The 27,660-nt window shown below is 39.9% G+C and overlaps 2 protein-coding genes across 8 annotated transcripts in view; one reads left to right on the top strand and one right to left on the bottom strand.

The window, feature by feature from the left end:
* The window catches only part of RABGAP1L (RAB GTPase activating protein 1 like), a 258,432-nt gene that overhangs the window by 11,808 nt on the left and 218,964 nt on the right, over window positions 1-27,660 (top strand). For 2 of the 7 annotated variants that reach the window (XM_074598607.1, XM_074598612.1), the window contains exons 1-5: window positions 1,645-1,783; window positions 21,749-21,916; window positions 24,128-24,320; window positions 26,322-26,532; window positions 27,371-27,545. In XM_074598607.1, the coding sequence (XP_074454708.1) occupies window positions 21,782-21,916; window positions 24,128-24,320; window positions 26,322-26,532; window positions 27,371-27,545 (714 nt within the window). In that variant the 5' untranslated portion in view covers window positions 1,645-1,783; window positions 21,749-21,781. Of the gene's footprint in view, window positions 1-1,644; window positions 1,784-1,935; window positions 2,094-13,106; window positions 13,128-21,748; window positions 21,917-24,127; window positions 24,321-26,321; window positions 26,533-27,370; window positions 27,546-27,660 lie in introns of those variants that run through there. The other 5 variants (XM_074598608.1, XM_074598609.1, XM_074598613.1 and 2 more) reach the window with 4 other exon arrangements.
* LOC141748029 (uncharacterized) lies at window positions 74-2,725 on the bottom strand. Its single transcript, XM_074599353.1, has 3 exons — window positions 2,704-2,725; window positions 1,298-2,059; window positions 74-977 (listed from the first exon to the last, which is right to left on the bottom strand). The coding sequence occupies exons 1-3, from the start codon at window positions 2,723-2,725 to the stop codon at window positions 808-810; spliced, it is 954 nt and encodes a 317-aa protein (XP_074455454.1). The 3' UTR covers window positions 74-807.

Here is a 27,660-nt window from a genome sequence, read left to right on the forward strand (position 1 = left end):
AGTAGCTCTGTGCCTTATGTTCCTTTTCTCCTACTTATGCTTCCTGAACAAACTCTACCTTTCCATAGCAATAACCAGTCATGACAATTTATTCGTGTTTTTAGTTCTGAATATAATGACTTTCAGTTCCTCCTGTTTATTACCCATATTCTTACATAAGCGCGCAGCATCTGAGTACGATGCCACAGAAACTGTTTTCTTATTGTTCCTCTATTGTAATATTCAGTAAAATCGTTCCTCTCCTCCCCCTTAATTTTTCTTCTTTCCCCATGCTTTTGTGGTTTATCTGAACCCTGTGGTGTGATAAAAATGATCTGAACATAATTTAATTTACACCAGCTGCAGACAACTAGCAAAGATACGTAACAACAACCAGGTGGGGGACTGGCATAGCATAGGACTGTCCAAATAGTCCCGCTTTGCTTTTCTCTGGGAAATGCTCTCCTTTGTCTGCTTGCCTTGCCAGCTTTGAGACCGGTGCGTTACCAAAAAGACCATGTAACAAATAAACCATCTCTCTGCCTGTTTGAGAATTTCTTACAGCATACGAATGAGCATTAAGGAGAATTAAACACTTGGACATGCCAACTTTCTTTCAGTAGCTGTGCTCGTACAGCTCCAAAATCAGACTTCGTGTTGTCGCTCTACACGTAGCTGTGCTTCAGCCTTTACCCCGCAGTGTCCCCGCGTCGCGCCTCCGCAGCCAGGACGGGAGGGGAGGCTGGCAGAGCTGCGGCCGGGCTCCGTGCGTTTCACCGCCCGCGTCGCCGAGAGGGAAGCTGTCGGAGCAGAGCCGCTGTCCTGCTGTCATCGTGAGCAGCGCAGCGTCCCCAGCTCCCAGCCACGAGAAAACCCCGTAGGAACGCGGGGAATCCGGCCGTCCGGGGGTGGCCGGGCGCAGCGCGCTCTCTTACAGGCAGCAGTTACTTTATGTGAGGCTGTGGTCTGACATTGCCGAGGGTTTGGCTGATCCTCATCTGAAATGGAGGGAACGCAAACAGGCTGTATAAATTATGTGGTTAATTTAAATGCAATTTGTTTCACACAAAGAAAAAAAAAAGAAAACAACAGGACAATCTTTCATTATTTAAACATACTTTATTTAAACATAAACAATGCTGATATTTATTTAAACATACACATGTATTTACTATTTAAATATTTGTTTAACCATACAAAACCACTGTTGATAAGCAAACACAAGCTACCGCGTAGTGAGACGGGGGTACAAAATCAAAACGCGAACTTAAAAAAGTTTGGTCGTATTTTTCTTTTTTTTTTTTTTGGTGAAGAGTACCATGATTTGAAGGTCTCCCACTCTTCCTCAGCTGCGGCCGAGAATTTTGACACGAGTAGGCGCTGGCCCCTCCGCCAGCTGGGTGGTTTGTACAGGGCCGAAGAGAAGCGTTCCCCACGGCCCCCCCCAGGCCGGCGGCGGTCGGGGCGCGGGGCGCCTGCCCCGCTGTCAGCTCGCACGCGGCGCCTCGCGCGGCCGCGGGGAACGGAACGGCCGCCCCCGATGCTGGCGCTCGCGCCCCGTCCGCGCGGGGGCGGGGAGGAGGGGGAAGGAGGGAGGGGAAGGGTTGCGCGCGCGCGCCCCCGCCCGCTCCGCCATCCACCCGCCGCCGGAATGTGGAGGGCGCCGGCCCGGCCCTGAGGCGGCTGCGCGGCCCGCCGAGCCCTGCTCGCCCGGCCTCCCGCTCCCTGCGCAGAGGGCCGGCGGCGGAGCGCAGGCCGGGCTGGAGGTGGCGGCAGAGCGGGGAGGACGGCTTGGTTGCTACCGGTGAGAGAGCGGGACGCTGCCCCGGGCCTCCTTCGCCGGGGCGAGGGGAGGCGGTGGGGGGGTCTCTTGCGGGGGGGAGGCGAGAGGCGCCGTCGCTCGCTCCGGAGGACCGTCCGGCAGGGAGAGAGGCGATGGCCCGCCCCGCCCGCCCCGTGTCACGGGGTGACAGTGCCCGGTGACCCGAGGTGGCTTCCTCCTCCGGCGGGCCCTGCCGGCGCGGCAGCCGCCTCCGGTCCGGCTGCGCGGCCCCGGGAGCTGCGGCCGCTTGTCCCGGGCCTCCCGGCGGCGGCGGAGCGGGGGGAGGCAGGAGGTGCGTGGCCGTTCAGGGGATGGTGCCGCCGCTTCGTGTTTTCGTGTGTTTGTGCGGTGGGGGGAGCTGCCTGTGCGCGGCCGGGCGGCGGGGGGGTGCCGCTTCGGGAGGAGCCGAGCTGGAGGAAAGTGGGGGGGATTTAAAACATAAAAGTTGTTTTCTTGCTGAGGCAAGGGAGAGGGTTGTGGAAATGTTCATCTCCCTTCCTTCTCCTCCTTAGGAAAAGTGAAGTCACCTCCCAAGAGCCCAAACTAGCAAACTACTATCCTGAATCTGTGCTGTCTGCATGGCTCGGATTCATACACATTTGGGCTTTTTTGTGAATTTTTTTTTCTCTTTTTATTTTTTTTTTTTTCAAGCCGCCTTCCACAGTTAGGCCCTCCCTGACTGTGATTCGGCACAGAAATCCTTGTCTTCAGACAGGGTACTGCAAAACTTGCTGAAACCATCTGAAGTGGCTGTGGCACTCTGAATGAAATGGACTTGGCAGCGCTGCTGAGTTCTGAGCTGCTGAAGTGTGGCGTGTACTTTGCTCTTGCTGTCACTCTTTCAAAGCTGCGCTGTTAAGATTGCTTGTTTTTGATAGTGTTGTAAATAAATCATAACTTACCACATCTGATAGCTGCATGCATGTATGCAGCCGTTCTTTTGTGTAGGAGGGGGGAAGAAAGACTTAAAGTGTCAACTCTTCTTCAAAACGGAAACAAAGGCAGCAACAAATAAGAAATAGCTTGCCTAAGTAAGTGGGTTTTCTCTCTCACTGTCAAGCTGTAGTCTCATAACCATGTTGGTGACTTTTCAAACAAAACTTTGGAGAAGGGCAACTGTCCTTAGAGATCTTAGTGATGCTACAGGCCACATTTTCTTATCCCTTTAAATTCAGGAAAAGTACCATGGGTTTATTTGTCTCAGTCTCTGTCATACAGGCCAAAATCCTGAGTGCCGGTCAGATTGGCTCATGCTCCGGATCTCAGGAAGATTTACTGGGGGTATAAGATTGGTTGTGCAAGTTATGCCTGTGTCAGGTTTTAAGTAGGACTGTAGCCAATTCTGCTTGTTTGTGTGCCTTATATGGTGTTAATGATACTAATTAAGAGGTGGGTTTGCAGTTTAAACTTGAAGGGACTACAAGTATAGTTACACACAGTAGGCAGAAACTGACTCCAGTGTTATCAGAACTGAAGCTAAATTGGAGCATTATTGGAAGTACTCAGCAGTGTTTACTTTAAGGTGGTTACAGTGAAATGTATTGCTTGGTTAAAAATAGCGTTCAGTCCTTTTAAAAGTGATTCACAGATTCAGTAACATTAGTAAGGGGATTGCAAAAAGGGCCAGGGCATAATGTGGCTTTCTGTGGAAACAGCGTTCCTGGTGCGTGCTCCCTAGCACTTGAAGACAACCTGAGTTGTGGATGCACCTTCCCTTGTGTCATCAATGGGAATTCCACGGCGGGAAGTGCGTTGAGAGAACTACTCTAGTCAAAAAGTAGTACTTTTATTTCTTTTTTTTTCCTCCTGAGTTGCTTTTTTGGTTAGAACAACTTCCTGAACCAGCTCACTTGCCTGGTGATATGGATGTTGTCTCAGCCCAGAGGAGGAAGAAGTGTGTTGGTAGGGAGGAGGGGACAGCTGCAGTCCTGATACAGTCACATAAGTTGTGATGGGTGATGGTCGTGGTTTTATGGTCAGCAAGTTAATGTAAGAAGGCACAGCTGCTAAAAGAAGCAACCCTGTGTTTTTGATTGGCTTATGCCACCTGTGGTGAAGGTAGCAAATGACAGTAAAGGTGGTATGAGCTCTTCTTTTCCTGTCAGTACTGGCTTACATTGATTATGAAGCTATGGTGTCATTTGTCTTATTTATTTACTTTCAGCAACATTAAACAGGCTACTGCTTTTTAAGAGCCACCTCCACATCTCTATTTTTCTTCTATGTGTACACAGAAATAGCTGTGGTTTCCTGCTGCTGTCTCCTTTGCGTATCGTTTCTTCTCTCTAAACTTTTTGTTGATTTGTTAATTCCAAGGAACAATCTGGGCATTGTTAGATAGGGGCTTTTGTAAATGTATTCAGCTCTAATTTCAAAATAATCAGGTGTATATTGTTATTTCCTCTGCTATAATTGGAAGGCTATTTCAAACTTGACTGACCTTAGTAATTACACACCTGATTTCCAGTCTGGATTAATCTGTCATTGGATTATACCCATTTTATGTAGCCAATGGACTGATATGTTGTATTGGCACTTTTGATCTTGGTATCAAAAGCAGTAGTGCTCTTAAACAAATGGATGCAAAAAAGTGTGGAAGTGTATCACTGAAAGTTTGTTTTCTCTTTCGACCACTAGCTATATTAATCTTTCCTGCAGTAGCTCTCCATGAGTTTCTCCCCATGAATTTTAGTCTTTACCTTCTAAGTGAAAATTAAAATGCTTATTTCAGGTATTCACACTGAGCTTCATAGAGGTGTCCTTTTAATGGAGATTATTTTCATAAGTATATTTTTGTAGGATCTGTTTTTTCAAATTCTTACCTTTGGTAGTTTATTCCAGCCTCAGTCTTACTCTACACTGGTACAGCTATTAAAGGAGCCATTATTGTAACCTGTATTGCTGAAGGGATTCTTTCTTCTTTGACAGAGTCCTGGTTTATAAGCAAAGCCTGACATATTTGAAGAGAGTTTGAAATTTATTTATTTCAGCTTTTCCTGTATTCTTAACTTTAAAAAGGAACAAAACTAATTGTAGGTTATTAGAAAATACCTCTGTGGCTTTTAAGGTGTTTACTTAATTTTGATATCAGAAATGTTCCAAGAGGGGACTCTATGAAGCAGAAAAAGTAGTTAGTTTGTTGGGTGTGACTCTTTGTGAAAAGTACATAAATAAATAAATTGTTTCCAAAACCTGCTTAGTTAAATAGATATTGCTGAAAGATGAGTAAAGCCCTTGTGGAGAACCTCTCTTTGGTGGAGTGTTTCTTACTCTTTGGAGAGAATAGCAGGAACAAAGGTCTTTCTAATGTTTTTAAGTGGAGAGAGGAAAAATTAGTTTTTGCAACAAAGTGAGAGGGGTCACAGCCTTCTGCTTTCCCATTTTGGTCATCCATGAAACACGAACCAGGATATCAAAGGAAGTGTGGGGTTTTTTTAGATCAGGTAAGCTTAAAAGTGCAAAATTGTTCTGATGCTGAAAAATCACGTTCCCTAGTTATGGGGGAAGGAAGCACATGGGTACAAGGGGAAGAGGTTCTAAGGGCAAGTAGATAAGAGATGTTTACATTTTTGTGCACCATGTTGGATGCATGCTTACTATATGTACAGGACAACTGAAATTTTTTAATGTATCATTAAAAGTAATAAACTTGATGCAAAAATTGCTGAATAAAAGTTTATGAAATAGAATCATAGTCAGATTAAATAATACATTAATGAAATAGAATCATTTAGGTTGGAAGGGGCTTCTGGAGGTCATCTAATCCAGCTCCCTGCTTAAATTAAAGCAAGAGCAATTTAGATAAGGTTGTTCCAGCCCTTAACACCTTTCTGGGTAACCTGTTTCCTCATTTGATTTCCTTCATAGTAAATTTTTTCCCCCCTTTAACCTAACTGGAATTTACTTTCCTACTTATGTCTGTTGCCTCTCATCCTGTCACTGTGCACCATCCAGAAGAGTCCAATTCTGTCTTTTCTGCACCCTTCCATTAGATAGTTGACCGCAATAAGGATTCCTCTGAGCTTTTTCTTTTCCAGGCTGCACAAACCCAGTTCTATCAGCCTGTCATTTTATGTCATGTGTTCCTGCCATCTGGCCAGCTTGGCGGCCTCCACTGGACTTGCTGGAAGTCAGGGAACAAGTTCCTTGAATTCAGAGTCTCTGTTTAAAGCAAGCCTGAAGGATTGCCCTTCCACAGTGAGCATCGCTCTGCATGGCATCAGCGTAGAATCAGAGGATGCTTTGGGCTGGAAGAGACCTCTGGAGATCATCTAGTCCAACCTCCTACTCCAAGCAGCTCCAGTTAGAACAGGTCACATGGGGCCCCGAGTGGGAGGGTAGTCTTGAACGCCTTCAAGAAAGGAGATTGTCGAATCTTTCTGGGCAACTTGTTCCACTACTTGCTTGATCGTGCTCACGGTTTAAAAACAAACTGACCAACCCACCCACCAAAACCATCCTTTCACCTGACTGGGATTTCCCAGGTTCCAACTCATGTGTGGTGTCTGTTGCCTCTCAGCCTGTTGTTATGCGCCTCTGAGAAGAGCCTGGCTCCATCTCCGATTCCTCTGATGCAGTAGTTGTAGACAGCAGTAAGATTCTCCTCTGCCCGTTTTCTTCTCCAGCCTGAACCAAGCCCTGTTCCCTCAACCCCTCACTGTACATCCCGTGCTCCTGCCACCTCACCAGCGCGGTGGCCTCCACAGGACTTGCTCCAGTGTGGCGACGTCTGTCTTGTATGGGGGAGTCCAAAACTGGGCCCAGTACCCCACACACAGCCTCACCGGTGCTGGATGCAGGGGATGGATCACTTCCCGGACCTGCTGGCTGGACTCCTGCTAACGGAGCCCAGGGTGAGCTCAGCCTTCTTTGCTGTCAGGGTACAGCGCTGACTCCTCTTCAGCTTTTTGCCTGCTGGGATTTTCACGTCCTTTTCTCCAAAAGTCACTTTTTATCTGGTTGGTGCCCAGGCTGTCTTGTCACACGGGGTTATTCTGTTGCAGATATGGGACTTTGCACTTGCCTTTGTTGAACTTCACAAGGCTCCTGCCAGTGCCTTTCTCCAGCCTGTCCAGGTCCCTCTGAGTAGGAGTCCTGCCCTGCAGAGCATCCCAATTTGGTGTCATTGTCAACCTTGCTGAATATACGTTCGGTCCCATTATCCAGGTTGTTAATAAGGACATCAGGTGGTACTGCTTTCAGTGGTAATCCCCAAGGGATGTGACTGTAACCACATGTTACCGGACTTGGTAGTGCTGATTGCTGCTCTTTCAGCCCAGCAGTCCAGTCAGTTTCCCAAACACCTTATTGCTTGCTTTGCCAGTGCCTGTCTCACCAGTTTGGCTGTAATGATACTGTGGGATAATGTTGTTAGTGGCTGGCCTTCTGCATTCAGTGCTCTTCCATCATCTTCTAAGCCAGTCATTGTTCTTGCAGTAAGGTGTGGTGTTCATCAGGCATCATTTTCCATTGATAAAGCTATACTCACTACTAGCTATTCCCAATCAGCTTCTTGGCATAGGAATGGCTTCAGGGAGGATTTGCTCCCTAATCCTCCTCATGGACTCTACGTTAGGCTGGCTGATCTATAGTTACCTCCATCCTCCTCCTTGCTCTTTTTGAAGTTGGGTACAATGTTTGCCTTTTCTCCCGGAATAAGGAACCTCCCTCAATCTCATGGCCTTTCAAAAAGTGATAGTGTGGCCTGTCAGTGACACAGGCCAGCTCCATCAGGACTCTCAGATGCATCCCATCTGTTTCTGTGGACCTGTGTATTTCCAGTCTCCTTAAGTGCTTCCAAACTCTATCTTTCTCTTTGGAGGTAATTCTTTACTCCAGCAGACTCTGCTACTAGGGTCAGGGGTCTGGGAGGCTTAAAGGGTAGACCTTAGCAATGAAAACTGGGGTAAAAAAAGACATGGAGTTGGTCAACCCTTTCCGTAACCTTTTTTACTAGGACCCTGTCCTTCTGAACAGAGGGAGCTCTTCTTTAGCCTTCGTCTTGCACAGGAGTCCGTCCTTGTTGCCCTTCATGTCTTGTCAGTTTTAGTTCGAGCTGGATGTTGATTTTTCCTAATGCCATCCTTGTGTGCATAGGCTGCATCTCTGTTCTTCTTGGGTAGCCTCTCCTTGCCTTTATCTTCTGTGTGCTTCTAAAGCAGAGATCCAGACTGTTTCACATTACCCTTTCATATCTAGAAATGTGTAAAACTTTGGAAAAAAAGAATTCTATGATTCTATGATAACCAAGGCTTTATCTCGGTACTGCTAAGCCAACCAAGGTACATCAGCACAAATCACAACACTTAAACCAGTTAAGAAACTGAAGGCAATGTCAAGCACATGCAGAGAGTTTAAACCAACTGAGAACTTTGTCTGAAGCTGTTTGCACAGACTATAACTCAACAACTCTCTCCCTTATTTTCTCCTCAAATAACTGAGAAACATAAAACCCAAAGATAACAACTATGGGGCAGTCTGCACGTTCGCCTTTCGAATATTACCTTTCGTTTTACATTAGGCTGCTGGCACGCTCTTAAATAGTGAAGCTCATTACTGATGATGGTGGACAACTCCCTGGCTTAATTGCTCAAATTCTTAGCATCTCCCATGTAATTTCTAAATAGGAGAGTCTCGGTCAAAGGGCAGAAAAAAGAATAGTTAAAGGTGTTTTTAAGAACCAGTAAATTGTCAGTTAGAAGAGGATTTCAGTCAGTGACTGAATCTAAGAATGGATCATGAAGGCCGTTGCTGAGTGGCTGAGTATGATTTCCATGTTACTGTCGAGCTTAGAAGTGAAGTAATTTGCTCAACATCATATAGTAAGTCAGTGACGTGGGTGAGGAGGGGAATGGATGTGAATGTAAGTGACAAAAAAGTCCTTTCTTGCTGCTTGCTATAAAACTCATGGAGTAGTAATCCTTTTAATGTAAGGAATCAGTTTTGAGTAATTTATCATTTATGACAAATCCCTGGTGTTTTCTTGCAGGCAGATACAGTTGTCAGAATGTCTCTTTCATTCTCTATTTTTTTTTATTTTTTTATTCTTTCCTTACCAAAACTTCTATATGGCAAGTTTTGTATGTCAAGATGTAAAGGTAGAAGTTTCTAGAGCATAGTTATTTAGTAGTTAGGGAATAGTCTTGAAGTTACATTTCTTGTCAGTGATAAGTGATTCTTAAACCTCTGTACTTTCAGGGTGCTGAACAAAGTTAAGTAGCTGTACTTTCAATTCAAGTATAGCTGATCTTTCTGATTAGGTCATGTCTCTTGTATGTACTTTAAGACACACCACCAGATTTTTTTGGGGTAGGAAGCATTTTCCAGATGCTGATCTGTTGCAGTTCTCTGTGCATTTGATAGGTTAACCTTATTTTTCCTTTTGAGAGAAAAAGAGTGAGAGTTAAGGCTTTGTCTGAGAACCTTACTCTAAGGATTGACTTTTAGTCTGAGGATTTAGTCTAAGGATTGACTTGTAGTGAACTAATTGTTTAGTTAATTTTCATAATCTTCAGTGCTGTTTAGGGAAATAGACCCTTTTATTGTAAGGTTTCTATCTTAACTAGAAATGCACACCCCTCTCCCCCGCCCCAGCGGTTTTATTTAAAAGGCAGTGACATTGAAATACACTGCTTTTCCATTTAGTACAATTACTCATGTAGTCTCACGGCCTTACAGTGGTATAATAGTGGCATGTCTCCAGGTATTTTTGAATGCTTTGATTATAAATTCTATAGTGATATGCGCTTACTGAAATGTCTCCAGTGGAAAAACAGCTCGAAGTAATTCAATTTAGATATATTGACTTGATTACAGCACTTCACAGAGATCTAGAGTCTTGTTTTCTATTATTTCAGCATAAGTAAGATGGTTCTAATTTGTATTTCTATTGTGTATGCAAACTATTATTGTGGTTTTTTTCTGAAATTACACAAAATTGTTTTGCTGAGTGCCACAGATTTATTCCAATACACATATTTGTATATTGTGTACACATATTGTGTATGCATATTAGTATTTCTAACAAATATGTTACAATAAAAAAAAGTATGCATATTAATTTTTTTCTTCTCTGTTTAACTCGTTATTCCCCTCCTGAAATTTTAACTTAGGGTGAAGGCTTTGCTATGCCTTTTCAGTTCTCAGGCCTTTGCAGGCAAATCAGTGTGAAAATAAGAAGCAAATGATCTTAATCTAATGCGTTGTCTTTGTGTGTGTGTATATTTAGATACAAAATACAAGATCCAGAATTTGAATTCAGGTGGAGAAATTCAATAACTGTCTAAACTTTTAAAATAAGCTTGCAAAAATGATTTGGAGTGTTTTTCTTTGTACTTAAATAATGTACCGGTGTATTTCCCTTTATTAAGAGTTTGAATGCTGCAAACCGATACCTTTTTTCATGGGAGCCTGATTATTTCTTTTTTTTAGGTGTGACTGAGAAGCTAATAAGATACAATTTAGTCTGAGCCATCTGCAATGCATGTGCAGAAAAAGGATTTATTTTTTTCCCCCATTCTGTGAACCCTTTGTTTTATTTTGTTCCACTGGTGTATACTTTCATTATTTCCTGTTATTTTGAAGATAGCTCTCACAAGTAACTTCTCAGTGGCAGTGCGGCAACAGCAGTAGCTTTCCCCAGCCCTAGCTGCTTGGTTTTGTCTGTGTTCTGTGCATTTATTGTGCTAACAGGTGCTTGTGTAGTCAAGTGTTGAACTGGCTGAAGAAATGCTCTAATCCTCCTTTTTTTCTCTGGGGTTAGCTGTCAGTCTTGTAGACTGCCCAGATACTTGTGCAAATCTTAGCAGAGAAAGTGGGAAGAGTTGCAGCTTTTTTAGGCAGTAAAGGTATTATACTTGATCCTAATGGCTAGTAGTTTGTGTTGGTAGCATAAACTTGGAAGAAACTGGGAACTGCTGGCTAGAATTGTTCTTGGAGAGAACAGCTCAGTGATTTTGAGGAAACAGGAGTAAGGAATGAAAATGATTAACGGCACTGTAGAAAAGTCAGTAGCTGATTTTTACATTGTTTTAAATGTTAATTGTTACTGTTTATTGCTATAGGGATGTATAAAAACTGTGAAGGGAGAGGGGAAAGAGTTGATCAAAACGTCCAGGAGAATACTTTGTCAAGCCCCAAAAGACTAAGGTGAAGTTGGAAGTTCCTCACAGTTGTTGTGACTGCTATATTTGTCTTTGAGCCTTAGAGCTTCCCTTTCCTGATTCTTCTTTTCTTTCATCGTATTGAGACATCAGAAAGTGAGACCGATTATAAACCGGTCAGGCTGAAGTGTAGTTTATTACCTAGCTTTTGGTAGTAGCCAGAGAAATCCAAGGTTACAATAAGACAAATACAAGTGATCCTTCTTCCAACATACTCTCCCAGTTTCTCTCCTTGTCCTCTCTGATTCTGCTTTTTGTTCTTTCTGGTAATAAGTGAGCTCCTGGGGTCTTACTGTGGAGTATGGAAAAAGTAGTTGCATTACTCTGTACGTTTCGCAGAAAATTAATGTGAGGTGCCATAATAAGATTATGTTCTTTCACTGTGAGATGTGCAGTTAGTATGGTCTGTTTTACTGCAGCTTCTGAACAGCTGATACTTGATTTTGCACAGGTGGGGCTTGGGTGCTTTGTTGGGCTGGTTGAAGACTCAGCTTTGACTTGGATGTGTGGTGGAATGCTGGTGCTCGTCTAGGTTGCACTTGGTATTTTGGGTTAGGATTCCTTGTATTGTAAACGGTTTACTACTTCCGTGGGTTTTTCTGTGGCAGTGTCGGCTGTGCCCATTCTAACACTTTGGGTACGAGGTTGTTTGGGGTAGGCATCTTTGTTAGTTGCATTCTCTCAACTGTGTGTTTGTCATTTTGCTAGCTTGTGCTGTGTTTAGGGACTTCATAACTTAATGGCCTCTCTTTATGGAGGCCAAGGTAGTGTGCTGACAATACTGCTGTGGAAAGGGTATGCTGATGTGACTACTGAATAGAACACGATCTTTCACACTTCTTCACGTGTCTGAATTTTATATTTAAGATAGTTGCTTATAACTTCTTGCCTTTGTTTCTAGAAGTAAAAATGTTTTGTGGAAGTATTTAGTATGTAAACATTGATAGTAAGCTTTTGTATCTGCATTTAGTGACAACCGTGTATCAATTGTGTTGAAACCAATAGTAAAACGTGTTTGTATTTGGGAAGCTATCTTAAAACTTTTAGAGGGAGACTGTGATTAAAAAAAAAAAAAAGAGAACAAAGGTATCTGCAATTGCTCTGCCGCTTTTTGGCTTCTCTGGATTTCTTGCGTTATGTAAGCTGGTGAATTTATCAAATTAAAAATGTGATATAACACTTAAAATTCAAGCTACTCTGGATACGTTCTCTTGACAGACATACTGGGTTTGTTAATGGTTGTTGAGTAGTGTTGGACAAGATGATTGCAGCAAGAAAATTAACAAGAGTTCTGTCATAGCTTTTTGCAAGATTCTTGCAGTTACGCTTGGTGATGATATGAGGAACTATATTGTATTATTTTAAATACCTTTTCCCCAGCAAGAGCTTATTCTAGGATTTTATAGAGTAATGTAAAGTAGCCTGAGGCTTACACCAATATAATCAATGAGAGTAATTCAATTTAATAAACAAGGTGCGCAAGATCTAGATAATGGTGATATGGCTAAGGAGCTAAGTTTATTTATAAAAAAAAAAATACATTTTTTGAGCTGTTTTTCTTTGAGCCCAGTGATCGTTTCACCGCAAGAAGGACCAAAAATGTCATGTTTTTAAGATAGAATTTGTCCTTTAAAGCAATTCTACTTACCAGATTTGATTACTGGAAAAAAGCTGCAAAAACAAATCAAAAGTTTTCTTTGGCAGCCACAGATTAATTTTTCTATTGGTAACCTTTTCTCTTTGGAATCATTGGTTAAAAGTGGCTTTTTGTGAGTCTTTTCTCTAATACCTTGAGATATACCTGTTAGCTGTTACAAAGAATGTTTAAACAAGAATGTAAAATAGAATGATCAAAATATCATACCTGCCTTTTGATTACATGGGCTTTAACTTTTTTTTTTAAAGTTAGTTGTGTCTTTAATCCTTTAGGAGGAAAAATAAATTCTTATCATTATGAATGTCTGGGCTAAAAAGAAGAGAAATTGTGTCTTGGAAAAAGGGCACGTGTTCTTTCTCTTTCCCATTTCTCTTTTCAGGCAGTCCATGAAGGAAAACCGTGCTGAAGAAATTCTTAAGCTTTCCAGGGCTTGGTATGAAAAAGGTTTTGGAAAAGAATATTATGCATGCCATCTTCTGAAAATCAAGGTCTTACACAATCTGCCAGTGTGAGTTTATATACACACATACCCATGCACACACCGTTCTTGGGTTAGAATTTGAAGGTAACTTCAGGTAATGCAACAGAAACATCTTTCTTTGTGTGATTTTTTTAGGTACTTGATCACACAGCTTTGAAGGATTCTTTCTTTAGGTCAAGTAATTATTTTTTTTTTTTGGTCAGAATTACAAAATATTCTTAGTAGTTTATTAACTGAATTAACAGGCTTTTGTATAGGAGTTAATTGATTTTATTATTTTTAATACTACCTTTCCAAGCAGTAGTTTTTCCTTGAGTTACAGAATGGATTTGAAATAATATGATTAGAGAAGCTGATTACACAGAGAAATCTGCTCAAAAAACACACTGTCATAAAAAGAGAGTTCTGTTTCAGTTAAGGAAGGTATGCATTATTCCTTGGTATGTGTCTTTCAGGAACTTTCATAGGCGCATCGTACACCAGGTCCTAGAAGAGTTTAGGTACTTTGGAAAACTTTAAGAGTGATCTGCATGTTGAGGCCAAACCTTGGTTTTCTCCTCTTGATCAACGTCATGAGCAAATTGGTTTGATTCTTCAGATCTTAAATTGAAAAAGCAGAAAGTGAAGGAAAGCCTTTTTTTATGTTTGTTTTGTTTTTTTTTTTTCCCCTAATGTGGTTAGGTGGCATAGAGTGGTGTATTAGTACCAGGTATATCTGATTACATACTGACCAGTTCTTAGCAATGGAAGATAATTTTTCTATTAAGGAAGCAGTTTTATTGTCTTTCATGAATTTCTATTCACCGTTTTCTAAAACCTGTCAAGGCTTTTGAAATTAGCAATAGAGCTGCATTGCAGAATATAGTTACGAAAGCTTGCCCTAGGAATGTGGAATGCCATCAGATTAGTTCTGGCATGCAGAAGGTGTTAAGAATTTACCGGTCAAATAAAAATTAGAATGCTAGTCGAACCACTGCACTGCATCATGCATAGGACTAAGGGAGGCAGTATTTACAAACAGGGTAATTTAGTGTGGCTTTTAATTGCCAGGTACACCTCTCTGTATTTCTCAATTTCAAGCAGCTAGCTTAACTTTCAGGAGGTTTCCCTTTCAGTTAATCTTGGTCTTTAAAATAGCTGTGGTTGCTTTCTCCATCTTTTCATGTTATATCTAAATATTTAAATTTTCAAGTGATAATTTAAGATTATAGCTTGCTTCCTGAAAGGTTTTAAGTGCATAATGTGTGGAAGTATTTCTTTTTAACAAGAAATTTGTTTTTGTTTCCTATCGTAAAGGAAATGTTTTTGTTCCTTATAAAGTCTTGAGTGCACTGTAGAAACTGTATAGTTTTGGTACAAAAGCAGTAGAGGTCTAGATGGCTGTGAAATCAAAACTCAAAGTCCTTGTGATTTTGGAAAATCTAACTGAATAATAGAAAAAAATGTCTGGTGTGGTTATTCATTACAACTCATGGTTGCTTTCTACGACTGCTAGAATGAAAGACTTAAAGAAGAGAGCACGAAACATCATCTAGTCCATCCTGAAGTGCAGTGCTGGACTGACTGCAGTTGAACAGTTTTTAAGAAATAGGATGAGAAATAGCAATCTCGTTGTCTGTGGTTGGTAGTATAAAGGCAGCTTCTGTTGTTGAGAGCAAAACTTTGCGATTTCAAGTTAAATCTGTGAAACCTAATATGCCCAAAATGCATATTACAAATCTCAAGATAACAATTGTTGTCACTTAAAATTCTGGCTTTGAGGAACAAGGATTTTACTACCTCTGAAGGTAGTTGGTGCCAGGCAATGAATCAAGATTTCTTGTGTGTTTCACTGGTGTCGGAAGGGACATTTTATAAGGCACTTGTTTGGCAAGGAGAAATATTGGCACCCAGAATCACGACTGTGTTGTACCATACTGCTGTTCCGTATGGTCTCTTTTGCTTTACATCATGTAATTCTTATTGGAAATAATAGCTTGTGGAGAAAAACCTGGTTGAAATATTCAGTATATTTAATGGAGAGAGGTTGTTCCATTGGGTGTAATTAGATCAACACTATTATTTTTACTATTAAGGAATAAATGGTGAAACGATATCTTTAAAACAATGATTGTCTTATGGTACTGCTTTCCTCTGGAATATAGGTCATTTTTGAGTGAGTGGCTGTACAGTTCAGTAAATCAGCTGGTGCTCAGTTTCAGTCTGAATGCTGCCTGCAAGCATTGCGTAGCAATGAAAAAAATAGGAAATCCAAGTTTGTCAAACCCCAGCTATGAAAAATTGGATACTCTTTGTTGCTACTTTATATTTTCCAAAGTTAAAAATTTTATTACTGGCTCAAGAAGCTGAAGTGTTAGTGCTTAGTTAATGACAGGGAAATAGCGTGAAGGTGTACTCCAGTTTATTTGCATTACTTGCTTTATCCTCGAGGCAGAATCAGCAACTGTGCTTGAGCTAGTTGTTTGAAATCCTGGTAGGCTACTGTGTAAACCTGTTTGCCAGAACTTGACGTGTAGGTGTGATTTTATTTTTTTGATAAGGTACACACGAAGACTGATAACACCTCTAGGGTAGCAGGAAACCATCTTACTTACATTTCTAAGGTGTACTTTTTGGAAGGGATTAGGGCGGAGAAAGAATTTTTTTTTTTTCCTTTTAATTGGCAGAAAATGAAATGTATTTATGTTTGTCCTTAAATTCGTTAAGCACTAATTGGATTAGCTGACATTGGTTGTACTTGTAAACAGCGTAAATCACTTTGTGTCAGCAAGAGGCATGTATGCTAGCGTGATCTGTTCTTCAGCTGATGTCCCTTATGCCACTAACTTCTATGTATGGACAAATCTTAGGCCTGAATAATTGTTTGTTTCATTTTAAAAAGAATCCCCCAGAGCTTATTTTTAACTCTGCTTTGTCTAGGGTGTAGCTTGTCCTCCATGACTCTTACATGCTCAACATGCATAAATAAAACCAAAACAGAGGTACCCACCTTGATGGGAGGCTAGCTTTGTAGCCAGCAGCTTACCTGATATTCTTTCACTTATCTGGACTGATATTTCATCTAGTGTTCATAATACTTCTTCCCCCCAATATGTAAATTTTAGGGGTTCAGATCAGTGGGTTTGTTTTGTTTTTAAATTTGCTTCCCATCTTCCTTCATGACTTGCAGCGGTTGATGATCTCTGCTGAAGAGCAGAGGTGGTGCTTCTCTGGCTGCAGCTGCCAGCTGCTTCCCTGCCTGAGCCATGGACCAGCCATTCCTCTAGAGGGGTTCTTCACCCTGACCATTTTAGCTTTAAGGTGGATAAACCCAGCATTCTTCCCCGAGAGACTCCAAACTATGAATCTTTATAATGCTTAAGTGGTTCAGTCGTTTATGCGTAATCCAGAGATTCAAGTCAGGAAAGCTGTTTCCTTCATAATAAATGTCTCAGTATTCATAATGCAATTTGTTCGAAAGCACTGGTTACAATTCGTTTGATAAGATGTGGATGTAGTATGTTTTTGAAGGAGGGTAGACATTTTCTTGCTTGTGTAGTTCTCCTGATTCTGTTTTCCTTAAATTGTTATTCCTTGGCTATAAAATTGATGTGTGAAAACAGTCTGCAAAACCTCTGTATCTAAGCACCCGGTACAACAATTGAAAACAGTTTGCCGTCCATGAACAGACTAATCATTTGCTGTTGCCTACTTAGTAGTTGTTTGCTTTCACAGAGGAAAGAGTGTTGCCAAAATAAGCCCTGTGGTTACTTTTCTAGTTGGGGGGGGGTGGGTGGGTTTTTGTTTGTTTTTGGTTTTTTTGTTGTTGTTCTTAACATTGCTTTCACAGAAATTAGAAGAATTTTTATATACATATACGTACATCTATTTTAAAATATAGTGGTACAGCAGTCATCTCTCAGTGTTAGGTTGATTTTAATCTTGGGAAATGGTATTGGTAAGCCAAGTAAATGCTTGCTTGCTTATTTGTGTTTTCTATGAGTTTTACGTAGTTTTTCACTGTCAGAGATAAGACACTGGGAAACAATTTATGGATAATAAAACAGTAGTTAGTGTGAACATAGAGAGTTAGTTTCTTATATAAAGATTACACAAAGAGAAATTGAGATTAAGGATAAAGTTATAGTGCTGCTGTTCTCGGTGAGATTTAAACAAAATGATATTTTGAAACTTAGGATTTTTTTCTGCCTATGTGTCCGCTCAATCACTAGAGAAGAAAAGGGTTTTGGGGGAGATGGTTAGCTGTACTGCTTCGACGTACAACATGATAGGGAATTTTATAAAGTTGTTTAGTCCGAGAAGGCATTGAGAAGGTAAAGCTTTGTGTATTTGAAGTGTTTATTAGGTTTCTGGGGAAGGTATGCCTCTCGTTAGTGTTGGCAAGCACGTAGGGGTGTGAGCTACCTATGCCTCTCATTAATGTTAGCAAGCTCATGGGGTGAGAGCTAACACATGGGTTTCACACATTTCTTAAAAGTAAGATGTGTCTGTGATCGAGACACTCAGTTATATGTGTGTGTGTTCGTGTGTGTATAACCATCAGTGTCTGTCCAGCTTCCAGTTCCCTCGGTGGCAAGTTAGGATGTAACCACGTTGCTTCAGTAAACTAGAAATTTGACTCGCGTAGCATCTGTGATTTCAGGTTCTGTTAGCTTAATGCTCTTTCTGCTGTCATGCATTGTATTGTGCGGTTCAAAAAAAGGGAATAAACTACGCTTTTCAGTATGCATTTGTGCTTCAGACATCTGTTAGCAGAAGATGAATCTCTGCAGAGCTGTATTGGACCTTCCTCTTCAGAAAGTTCCCAGAGATGCCCTTGAGGAAGTTTAGTTCTGAAATAGGAAGAACTTATTTACCAGTATCTTGTTTGGGGTTTGAGATCATGAGGCAAACTATATGGCATTGAAAGCCTGCCTGTAATACAGGACCCAATTTGGTTTGTTTGACAAAAGAAAGTATGAATGAGCCTGCTCTTGATTGCCTTCTTTCAAGAAGGCAGGAAGCTTCCTTTAAAAACATGTTTCTTGTTGCTTACTGAAAATAAATAGTTCAACATTTATCTTGCTTTTTGATGTCTTTCCACTTTATTTCATATATCTACATTTTATCGTTTTTTGTTGTTTTTTGTTGGTTGTAATGCTGAAACAAAATTAAATATTTTTTTTCTTTTTTTCTGAACCAACAGTGAACTTGAGCAGTAACTTTGAAATACTTGTTGAACCTAAAGTGAAAGTAAGCCCCAAAATGTCTGGTAACTGCTTCAGAAGACGGGTTCATGTAAAAATTGGTATTTCCTTTTGGGGACGAGTTTGATGAGGAAGTTTATGAATCTAATCAAGTCTGCAAAGCAGGTCCCTTCTGGAAAGTGAGTGGCGCTACCTTTGGTTCTTTTCTCCTGTCGCAGTGACTGTGTGATGCCAGCAGTGCCCTGTCTTGAGGGACTCTGCCCAGCCATCCCAGGGACGTACATCACTACCTGGGTATTTGTCCTTCTGTAGGTGGTGCGGTTTTGCAAGTCTAGATTCAATATAGACAACGTGGAATAGTTAGGGAGGGAAGGAATTTGGAGCATTTCTGTGCCATCCCCCTTGCTCTGACACAGTGCTGAATCCACCCAACCCTTCCAGGATTGCTGTTCTTCAGCTTCTCCTGCTCTGCAGCTGCTTAAGCCACCTTATAAAGGGAGCTGCAATGAACCTGGGGTGCCTTCTGGAAGCTCCTACGTGTGGGCCTCCTAAAGCTGTATGTATGTGTAGCAAGTTCTGGTCTCTGGCCCCAAAACGCCTATATTCCAAGTAGTATGGCTTAGTTAGCTTTGTATAAAAAAAACCACTGGGAACTGAAGTACAGCAGAGAAATGAAGTGACTTGACCAAAATGACGCAATAAAGCTCACAGAGAAAATCAGCAGCTTTTCTTCAGTCGATGTATCGCTACAGCTTCAGAGCAAGATCCACCGCTCATCCCCCTCCTTTTAAAACTAGGCAAGTCTGATTAATTACTTTGTATTTCTAACATGCTTTGATCTCAAAATATGTTTGTCAGAAAGACCTCTCTGAAATTGTTACTTTTAAAAATTTTAATCCTTTTTTCATACTTGGCTTTATTTAGCTGAGTTTAGGAAAATTTCCTCCTGTGTATTTGTTGCTGGGTTTCTGAATGTTTTTTTTTCTGTGTGTTATTGTTTGTCAAAGTGTGGAGGGAAAATTATCTTCTCTGTAGGAAGGAACGTGACTATTCAAGGTGCTTCTTTTGTAGAAATTACTTCGTGCAGTAGTAGTACATACTTGCCAGTGTTTCTTACTGTGAAGAGAACTTTCAAAGCACAGTTTTTTGATATCTTTCTGAAGTATTGTTGGAAGAGCAGTACTGACTCTTGGCTCTGGTGGTTTGGGAAGCTACCATCTGGTCTGAGGTTTTAATGCTTGGAGCGGGGTTGGCAGAACAGAAGGTGTGTGTATTCGCACCTTGGCCATGTTCATTCATTTGGAACTAAGCTGCGCTATCGGCTTAAACTAAGCTGCTGGACTTCATGCAAAAGTAGCTGAGGTGCATTATGTTTGCTGACTGTCAGCCCCTCTTTGCTGGTTACTGCCCTTCCAGTAACATTAAACTGATAAAGCAAATGCTAAACGTCTTTTGTCAGTATTCTGAGACAGCATGCAGCTCCACGATTGTCTGCTGCTAACTTCAGAGAATAAATTTAACGTCGTTGTAGGCTGTACAACTGTCTGTATGTTCTGACTAATGCAATCAAGAATAAATTCTTACATTCTTAACTTTCAGCTTTTCATCAGAAAGGACAATCAAAAAAAGAGAATTACTTATGAGTTTAGTAGTAGAGGTCTGTTCTTGATTGTGTACATGTCTAATAGGTGACATTGTCATTTGTTCCTTACCTTTTGTAGGAAAAGGGGGCATTCAAGTGTGTAACTCAATAACGAGTGAAAAAGGAGTAAGTCCTGGATAGGACTAAAGCTAACAACAAAAGGGAAATAACCATCTACTGACTGGAGGTGATTGGAAAGTCCAGAATGCATGTCTCTTTTCTTGTTACTGAGAATAAAAAAAACCCTTCAGATGTTCTACTCCTTCCCTTCCTCAAATAACCTTACTGCATGATTCTTTCAGGGAGATTTTTATTCTTTTTACCGCTTTTCCTCAGAAGATCGTGTGCCTTTATAATGTAAAAGTAGAAACTTTTTCTCTATAAGTAGCTTACTACTTAAGATAGTATAAATCTCAATAATTTTCATGAGACTCAGTTATATTCTTAAACTCTGACATGAACTTCACTCAAGTTGTTTAATTTGAGAAATTACTTGATCGTGATTTTTAGTGCTTAGTTTGTCTCTGGCATTAAAATTTATTTTTGATCAAAGACTGATGATAAAATATGCTTTTGCTTTCTATATAGCATGTGACTAGAATAGGGGAGGAAATGAGCATTCCTTTCACTCGAGATTTTCATTTTTAATACACCCATTTTCCATGAATGATGTAAAGCACTGCTGTTAATTCGGCACTTGGCAAGTTCTCAGTACTCAGCCGGAGTAGTATTGTTCAGTAAACTGATATGGAAATAGACTATATCTGGAAGTGCATGCTATTTATCAAGTCTACCTGAAAATACATTTTTTCTTTTAACACAAAAAATATAAAAACCTAGATCCATTTAAAATGTAAAAAATCTAATATACAGTGTTCTTCATTCTAGCTTTTAATTCCCTAAGGAATCAGGGAAGACCTTCTGAATGACCATAAGTGATGCTGTCTGTATTTGGTGGATACCTACAGTAGCTGTCCTCATTCTGAAGTGCTAGGGATGGCTTTGGTTCTGTGTTTTTATTTTTATATGAGCTTGTAAAGTATGGGCTGGCCATTATTTTGTCCTTTTATTTTTTTGTTTGTAAATTTATTTTTTGCTGTGCAGACAAGAAGAGAAAACTTGTTCTCAGTTTCCATAATATTTATAGTTTGTTGTTTGTGTGGGTGGGGGGGTTCTGTGTGTGGGTTTTTTTTGGTGTTTTTTTTTTTTTAAGTAGTGTGGTTAATTTTAAATCTGTTGTAGGTGGTTTCAGATAAATTTGCTGAGATGATGTGATTGTGGTTTAGTATCACCTTTGACTTCATCACCTATAGATATAAATGTAATAAAACCAATTCTAACATAATCCATTGCTAAATATGTTTTCATGTGGTTAGCATACACTTTGATATGCAGTTTTTGGAAAATTAAGTCTTCCGATAACCTGTATCTTCACCCAACCTGGGTGACAGTCTGGGTAAGAAATGCGCCTGTGTGAGGGAGACCAAAGGGCAGGGCTTCAGGAGGCAGCGGGAGCTCTGGGAGAGTAAAAACAGGGGAAGTGGAAGCTCGGAGGTAAACCTCCTCATGTGTTATCCATACCCATAGATAACAGCCACTGCTATTAAATCGTAGGATTTTTAAACACACCCCCTAAAAATCAGACTTGCTATGTAAAAAAGATCCCATACACCAATGAAATCAGAGTTTGAGGAATATAGTTTAATACATTCATATACATTTAAGTATTAGATTATTCCACAATAACTTCATATTACATCTATTAACATATTGTTTATAGCTTCAAAACTAGTAATTTAATATTTTTCCTTCTTTGTTAGGCTCTTGTGGCAGGAGGAGACTACTGACCTGACATGGAAGTCAAAACATCATTTAGCAAAACCAGTAGGACTTCTGAAACTGTATCCACGTTAATTAATGAAGAATTTGTCCTGGTTCATCAGCAATCTGAAGACACCTCTGGAAAAGATGAAAAACCTCAGCTAAAGGTTTACTATTACTTCATTTTAAATGTGTAGCAAGATTTGTATTGGTAAAAAGCTTGCATCTTCTTTTGAATAATTAATCAAAGATACTTGTGTGTGCTTGAGGAGACTCTCCGGCTGTAATTACTAGTGAAACTGACAGCTCAGATCAAGCAAATCTGTCCAAAAGTGGCAGTTCAGTTTTTCTTTTAATAACTTCTTCAGGGGACAGCTTTATTAGTATTTTGTGGATTTATACATTAGTAAAAGGACTAAGAAGTTCTTTTCAAAGTATAAACTTCAGATTAAAGCTCAGGAATTATTCTTTATTGAGGGACCAGAGGCTCTGAGTGTTGTTATCTTAAAAGCATGTAATTAGGCTGCATAGCAGTAGACCACAGAGGGTTTTGTTTTTTAGTTTTTAATTTAGTTTTCCTGCTTAGTGCTACTTTAGGCATGACTAAGACCTTTCCTAAAAGCTTTCTACCTCTAAAAAGCAGAATATTTTAACAGTTGGATGACAGCTGATTGGTTAATTACAAAATTCCCCACTTCAGTTGCAGTAGCTGATATACTGGTTTTGGTCTACTTGGAACAATAGCAATTTGTTCCCCTTGAAATGACAAAAAGTACTTAGTCTGTCTTTGCATAACTGTTATTTACAGATGATTATTTCTCTCTACTAAATACTAGCTGCTTTTTTAGTAATTATGTCTGGAAAGAGGGAAGTGAACTAGAGGTGGAATCCATAATGCAACTCTGTTATTGGCCATGTTTTTTTTTCTTTTGTTTTAAAAGCTAGTACTTGTGAAAGGTTGGATTTCTTTTTTTTTTTTTTTTTTTTCCTAGGGAATGTGTCTTGTAATTTTCTTGCCATTTCCTTGCACTTGCACCCCCTCCCAATTTGGTGAGGACAATTGGTGGAACAACTGAAATGGACTGGATATGATTAAGACAGTAAAATTTTCTTTAAGACAAATCTGTAACAAAGTCTGATCTTTTGTTTTTGTTCTGACTGGAGGATCTAAACACACAAACCTGTTACTTTCATAGAATCATAGAATTTTAATAGAGTTCTGTAGTTTTTAGATGGATGGTTGTTGGACTAGCAGTGAGAACGTGCATTTTATGTAATGGGAAGAGACATTAGATTACATTTGATTTAATTTTGTTGAATCTGAGATCTTTGGCTCCAGTGTGCTTTAGTGCTAAGCTTTGAGGTATATATTAGTGTCCTGTATAACACAAGAAAATTGCTGTGGGTGGGAAGAGCAGCCAACCGCTGTGTGAAACTAGAATGCAAGTATCTGGCTCCACTGCTGGCATAGTATGTGACTCGGGAGAAAGAATGGAGCAGGGGCCAGGTTACTTGTCCTCCCTGTGCTTTTCCTCTCTATATTTCCTTCCAGAAAATTAAACACATCACCTTGTGAAACACTGATTCTACAGCTGGAGAATTGTATGAATTGTATATGTAATATGTAAGAAATAAATGTAAGAAACAGATAAAAGTCTATAATGTCCTTTTTATTCATCAGAAGAATGTCATTCTGCTGCCTGTCATTTTCCATAGGCGTGTGTAGATCAGTGAGCAGACCTTGAGGAAGGGGAGATAGAAGGATTAGGCACAGAGGCATGAGTGACTCGTTAAAATGAGCTGAATTACCAAGGGAAAAGATGCTTTATACAGGACATCTTTAAAAAAAAAAAAAATTTCTTGGAGAATGCTGAGCTTCTCTTATTCTTAGTAATCTTTAGAAAAAGAAATGTAGCTATTTTTATATTGGTCATTTAAACTGCCCACAAATCACAGCTTTTCATTTGTGTTGAGGTTATTTTTTAATACTGCACAGCTGAAAAGTTGATATCAAACTAACTGTTAAGGTTTTTGTTTGTACTTTAAGTTGGTAATTTATAAAAATACACAATTACTGGTTATTCCTCATTAATATAGGAACTTCTAACTTTTGTAGTATTAAATATTAAAAAGGAAAAGATACAATGAGTGATGTTCTGTGAATGTTTAGTGGGTATCAGAAGCTTTGTGTGATTAGTTCTGTTTGGTAAAATGGACGTCAGTTATATTATGATATAGTCTTATAGGTGCTTAGTGTGTTGTCTTGTTTAGTAAAGTTTCTTAACTTTTGCAATTAGTAAGGCTATATGTTTGAAAAATAATAGTGAAAGTAAAGCTACAGGTAGCTTTAAATAAAAGTCATCTCCTTTTGCTTACAGGTATTTTCCAATGGAGATGATCAGCTGGAGAAGGCAATGGAGGAGATACTGAGGGATTCTGAAAAAGACCAGAAGGACTCCTCTGCTCTCCAAGAAGGTTCCAGCGATGCCTGCAGCCAGGCAGCTGGAGATAGGTCCACAGGTCAAACGTATCAGCCGTCTTTGCACCTTGTTTTAGACCCTTCTACTACAGGTATTGTTAAAGTACTTCCCCCCCCAATCACATATGGCAGGTTTTTTCCTTTATACAGTTTCGAGTTAGCCTTAAAATGAATATAAAGCTTTCTGGAACTTCATTCCAAAATTCCACTGGAGAATACCCTGGACCCTCTTCTTCTTTCTCATTACTTGAGGATTTTTAGACAGGAATAGATAGATTATCATCAGATTGATACCCTGTGCTGCTCTTTTTGGTCAAGATAATTTTCATTTTGTCTCCAGCCCTAGATGAATTAGGAGTAGGTATCGGGTAACTTGTGGGTGTTCTTAGTTCTTATCTGTAGTCCAGTTACCCGGGCAGTAACTGTCTAGTACCCATTGACAGTACCACCTGCAAATGAAATATACCTTGGGCAAACTGATAAACTTTTCAGCCCTGGTTTTATCACCAGGTATCAGTAAGGATGGTTTTAGATTTGACATTTGCTAGGAATGATTGTGGTACTTTGCTGGTATTTGAAATTTTGATGAAAAAGGGAGGACTGAAAGCTTTTTATGTAAAATGTCCCACACCCCCCAAGCTTGTGTGTTCCTTTAGGTCCAAAAGTTTTTAGAAGCTATGGAATAATCTAAGGCTGAATTTTAGAAATTTGATTGTTGCTTTGATTTACACTTTTGTGAAAACTCATCTGGACTTCTCTGTTTCATTTGGATTTTTACTTTTGAATTGGGCTGACTAATAAATGCTAATGTTTTGTGCAGGATAGCAGTCTTATAGGTATTTCAGTGGTGGCTTTGCTGGAGTGTTTTAATAATGCTGAAACATAATATAAGAAAATGAATAATTGCCAAAGAATTTGAGTATTTTCAGTTACCATTTGACAGCTTTTTTTTTTTTCTTTTTTAGTATTAGGAATACAAGGCTGTGGTCATCTCCATGGGCCTTGAATTAGAATTCTTTTTCCCTCAGTAGTATGCAGAGCGTTTCTGTGGCATTGTATCAGATAATTTCCATGGCATCTGTTTGGAAATTAAAACTTACCTACTGGCTCCCTGTTTGACGTGATTTTTAGAGCTTCAAACGGAACACAAACCTTAGCATGAATGAACAAAAAATACTCGTAAATACTGTTTTCCTGCTCTCCAATAGAAATAACTCAATATGCAAACCTTTATGATTTAAGTATTATGGAAATAATTAGGTCTAGTAATAAGAAATAAAAATAACAGGGGGCAGATGGCTTAGAGATGTTTGGAATGTCCATCTTCAGAGATACCAGACTCAGCTGGAGTACCCTGAGTAACCCGATCCAGTTTTGAAACGAGCCCTTAACTAACCTGATCTGTCTTTGAGGAGGAGTTAAAGCTAGATGATCTCTGGAGGTCTTTTCCAACCTGGATTATTCTGATTCCATACTTATGAATTTTTCTTCCTCCTCTGCTTTTGTTTCTCAAATGTCAAAACGCCTTAAAAAACCCCACCAGAAAACAAGAACAGCAAAGCCCCCCAAAGGCTCTCTCAAGGTCGCCCCTGTCCATAGTAGTGTGATTTTGGAAAAAGAATGCTTTTCTTATGCTGAGTAGAGGAGCAAACAGGTATCCCTTTCCTTTTCTCCGGCTCCTTGATGGTTTCAAGCAGTTAATGTAGCTATCGAGAAGTGTCAACCACATTGAAGTCTACATAAACTGCAAAGACATGGGAGAGAAGAATTAAAGAGGCATCGTTATGCAAAATGACGAGTAGAAATTAGAAGGAGATATAAGCAAACTAAAGAACACGTGGGGAGTAGAGCTTAAGGAAAAATGGTGTTCTAGCACTGCTAAAAAGAATCAAAAGGCAATCTGACCGTGTGCAGTACTTGGAAACATGCATTGGAATAGACTTAACATTAATGTTAAGCTGCCAAATGTATTTCTTGCAATTGGAACTGGCCCATTCTTAAAGGAAGTGGGAGATTTTGCTATGGAATCCTTTCAGAAAATAATGTGTCAGAATAGAAACAAATGGTTAAAGAAGTGGTTTCTTCATTTTCAGAAATCTCTGCACCAAGGCCATCTTCACCCAGTGAACCCCTGGAAGAGGACAGTGTATTGTTTAACAAACTGACTTATTTAGGGAGCACGAAAGTGTCTGCCCCTCGAAATGAACCGGAAGCTCTACATGCCATGGCAAACATGAAATCCTCCAGTCGGGCCCCTTTGCCGGTGACGCTTTATGTTCCCAACATCCCAGAAGGCTCTGTAAGGTAACATACAAATGTTTCTTTTGTTACTTGCACAGACACATAAAAGGCAGATTCTGACTTTGTTACCTGCACAGGGAAGTAGAATTGCTGGATTTGTGCCTGCAGTTCTTGAAGACAGTTATTTTTGAGAAATTCCTCTGGCGCCACAAAATGCCTGCTGAAATGTAACATGCAGTGCATAGTTGGTGGTAGTGGTTGCCATACAGTGTCAACAAAGGCATATCTTTCTACCTGCGTCTCTGTTCAGATATGATAATAAGAGATATACTGGAAAGTATATTACCCCTGTTGTCTTCTCTGAAGTTTCTGAAATATTCTTTGAGTTCTGAGTTTGAGAGGAGTTTAAAATTCTATGAGCCCTTAGATTAATAGTCACATGAAGACGGCAGCAAGCATTTGCTAAGCTATATAGTCCCAAATAAATAATAAAAACAAATGGAATAAATAATGTTTTCTTCAACAGAGAGAATTTTCTTTGATCTTTGTATACAAATTTCATTTTCACAGTTGCTGTGGTTTCTACATTTCTATTCCCATATTTTTCATGAATGGTTGCAGAGCAATGGTGGTCATTGTTACTGCATGGTATAGAGGTACGGCATTTGTCTCTATAATGGAGTATAAAAGAAATTAAGCCAACGTCACAACCAGAAACATTTACATTTTCAATTTGGAAAACGTGACATTTCTGTTCCTACTGCCCATCTTGTGTACTTGAATTTAGTAGTAATTACAGTTTAGATATTTTTTTTTTAGATATTTTAGAAAAGCCTTTTAGGTAGGCCTGTTTGCTTTAGTGACCTTTTGCTTTGATGTCCCCCATTACTTGCCTTGACAGAATAATAGATCAATCAAACAATGTGGAGATCGCCTCTTTCCCCATCTATAAGGTGTTGTTCTGTGTGCGTGGACAAAACGGGACTTCAGAGAGTGACTGTTTTGCATTTACTGAAAGCAGCTGTGGAACTGAAGAGTTCCAGATTCATGTTTTCTCCTGTGAGATAAAAGAGGCAGTAAGTATTGAGTGTTGTACAGTGACTTGTAAAAAGGATACAAGCGGTATTTTAAGAGGTTATTCCAGATATGGAAATGGTATATAATGCCTTGAAAAATAAGTTAACACATATA

Source organism: Larus michahellis, chromosome 8 (genome assembly GCF_964199755.1).
Source record: "Larus michahellis chromosome 8, bLarMic1.1, whole genome shotgun sequence".
NCBI lineage: Eukaryota > Metazoa > Chordata > Aves > Charadriiformes > Laridae > Larus > Larus michahellis.

Excerpts from the sequence above, each read along its gene's own strand:
- LOC141748029 (XM_074599353.1), bottom strand. The coding sequence starts at position 2,725 with ATGCATGCAGCTATCAGATGTG. Across the intron at positions 2,060-2,703 it reads GCATGCAGCTATCAGATGTG|GCCCGGGACAAGCGGCCGCA; the intron begins GTAAGTTATGAT and ends CGCCGCCGGGAG. Across the intron at positions 978-1,297 it reads TGGGAGACCTTCAAATCATG|ATGAGGATCAGCCAAACCCT; the intron begins GTACTCTTCACC and ends CCTCCATTTCAG.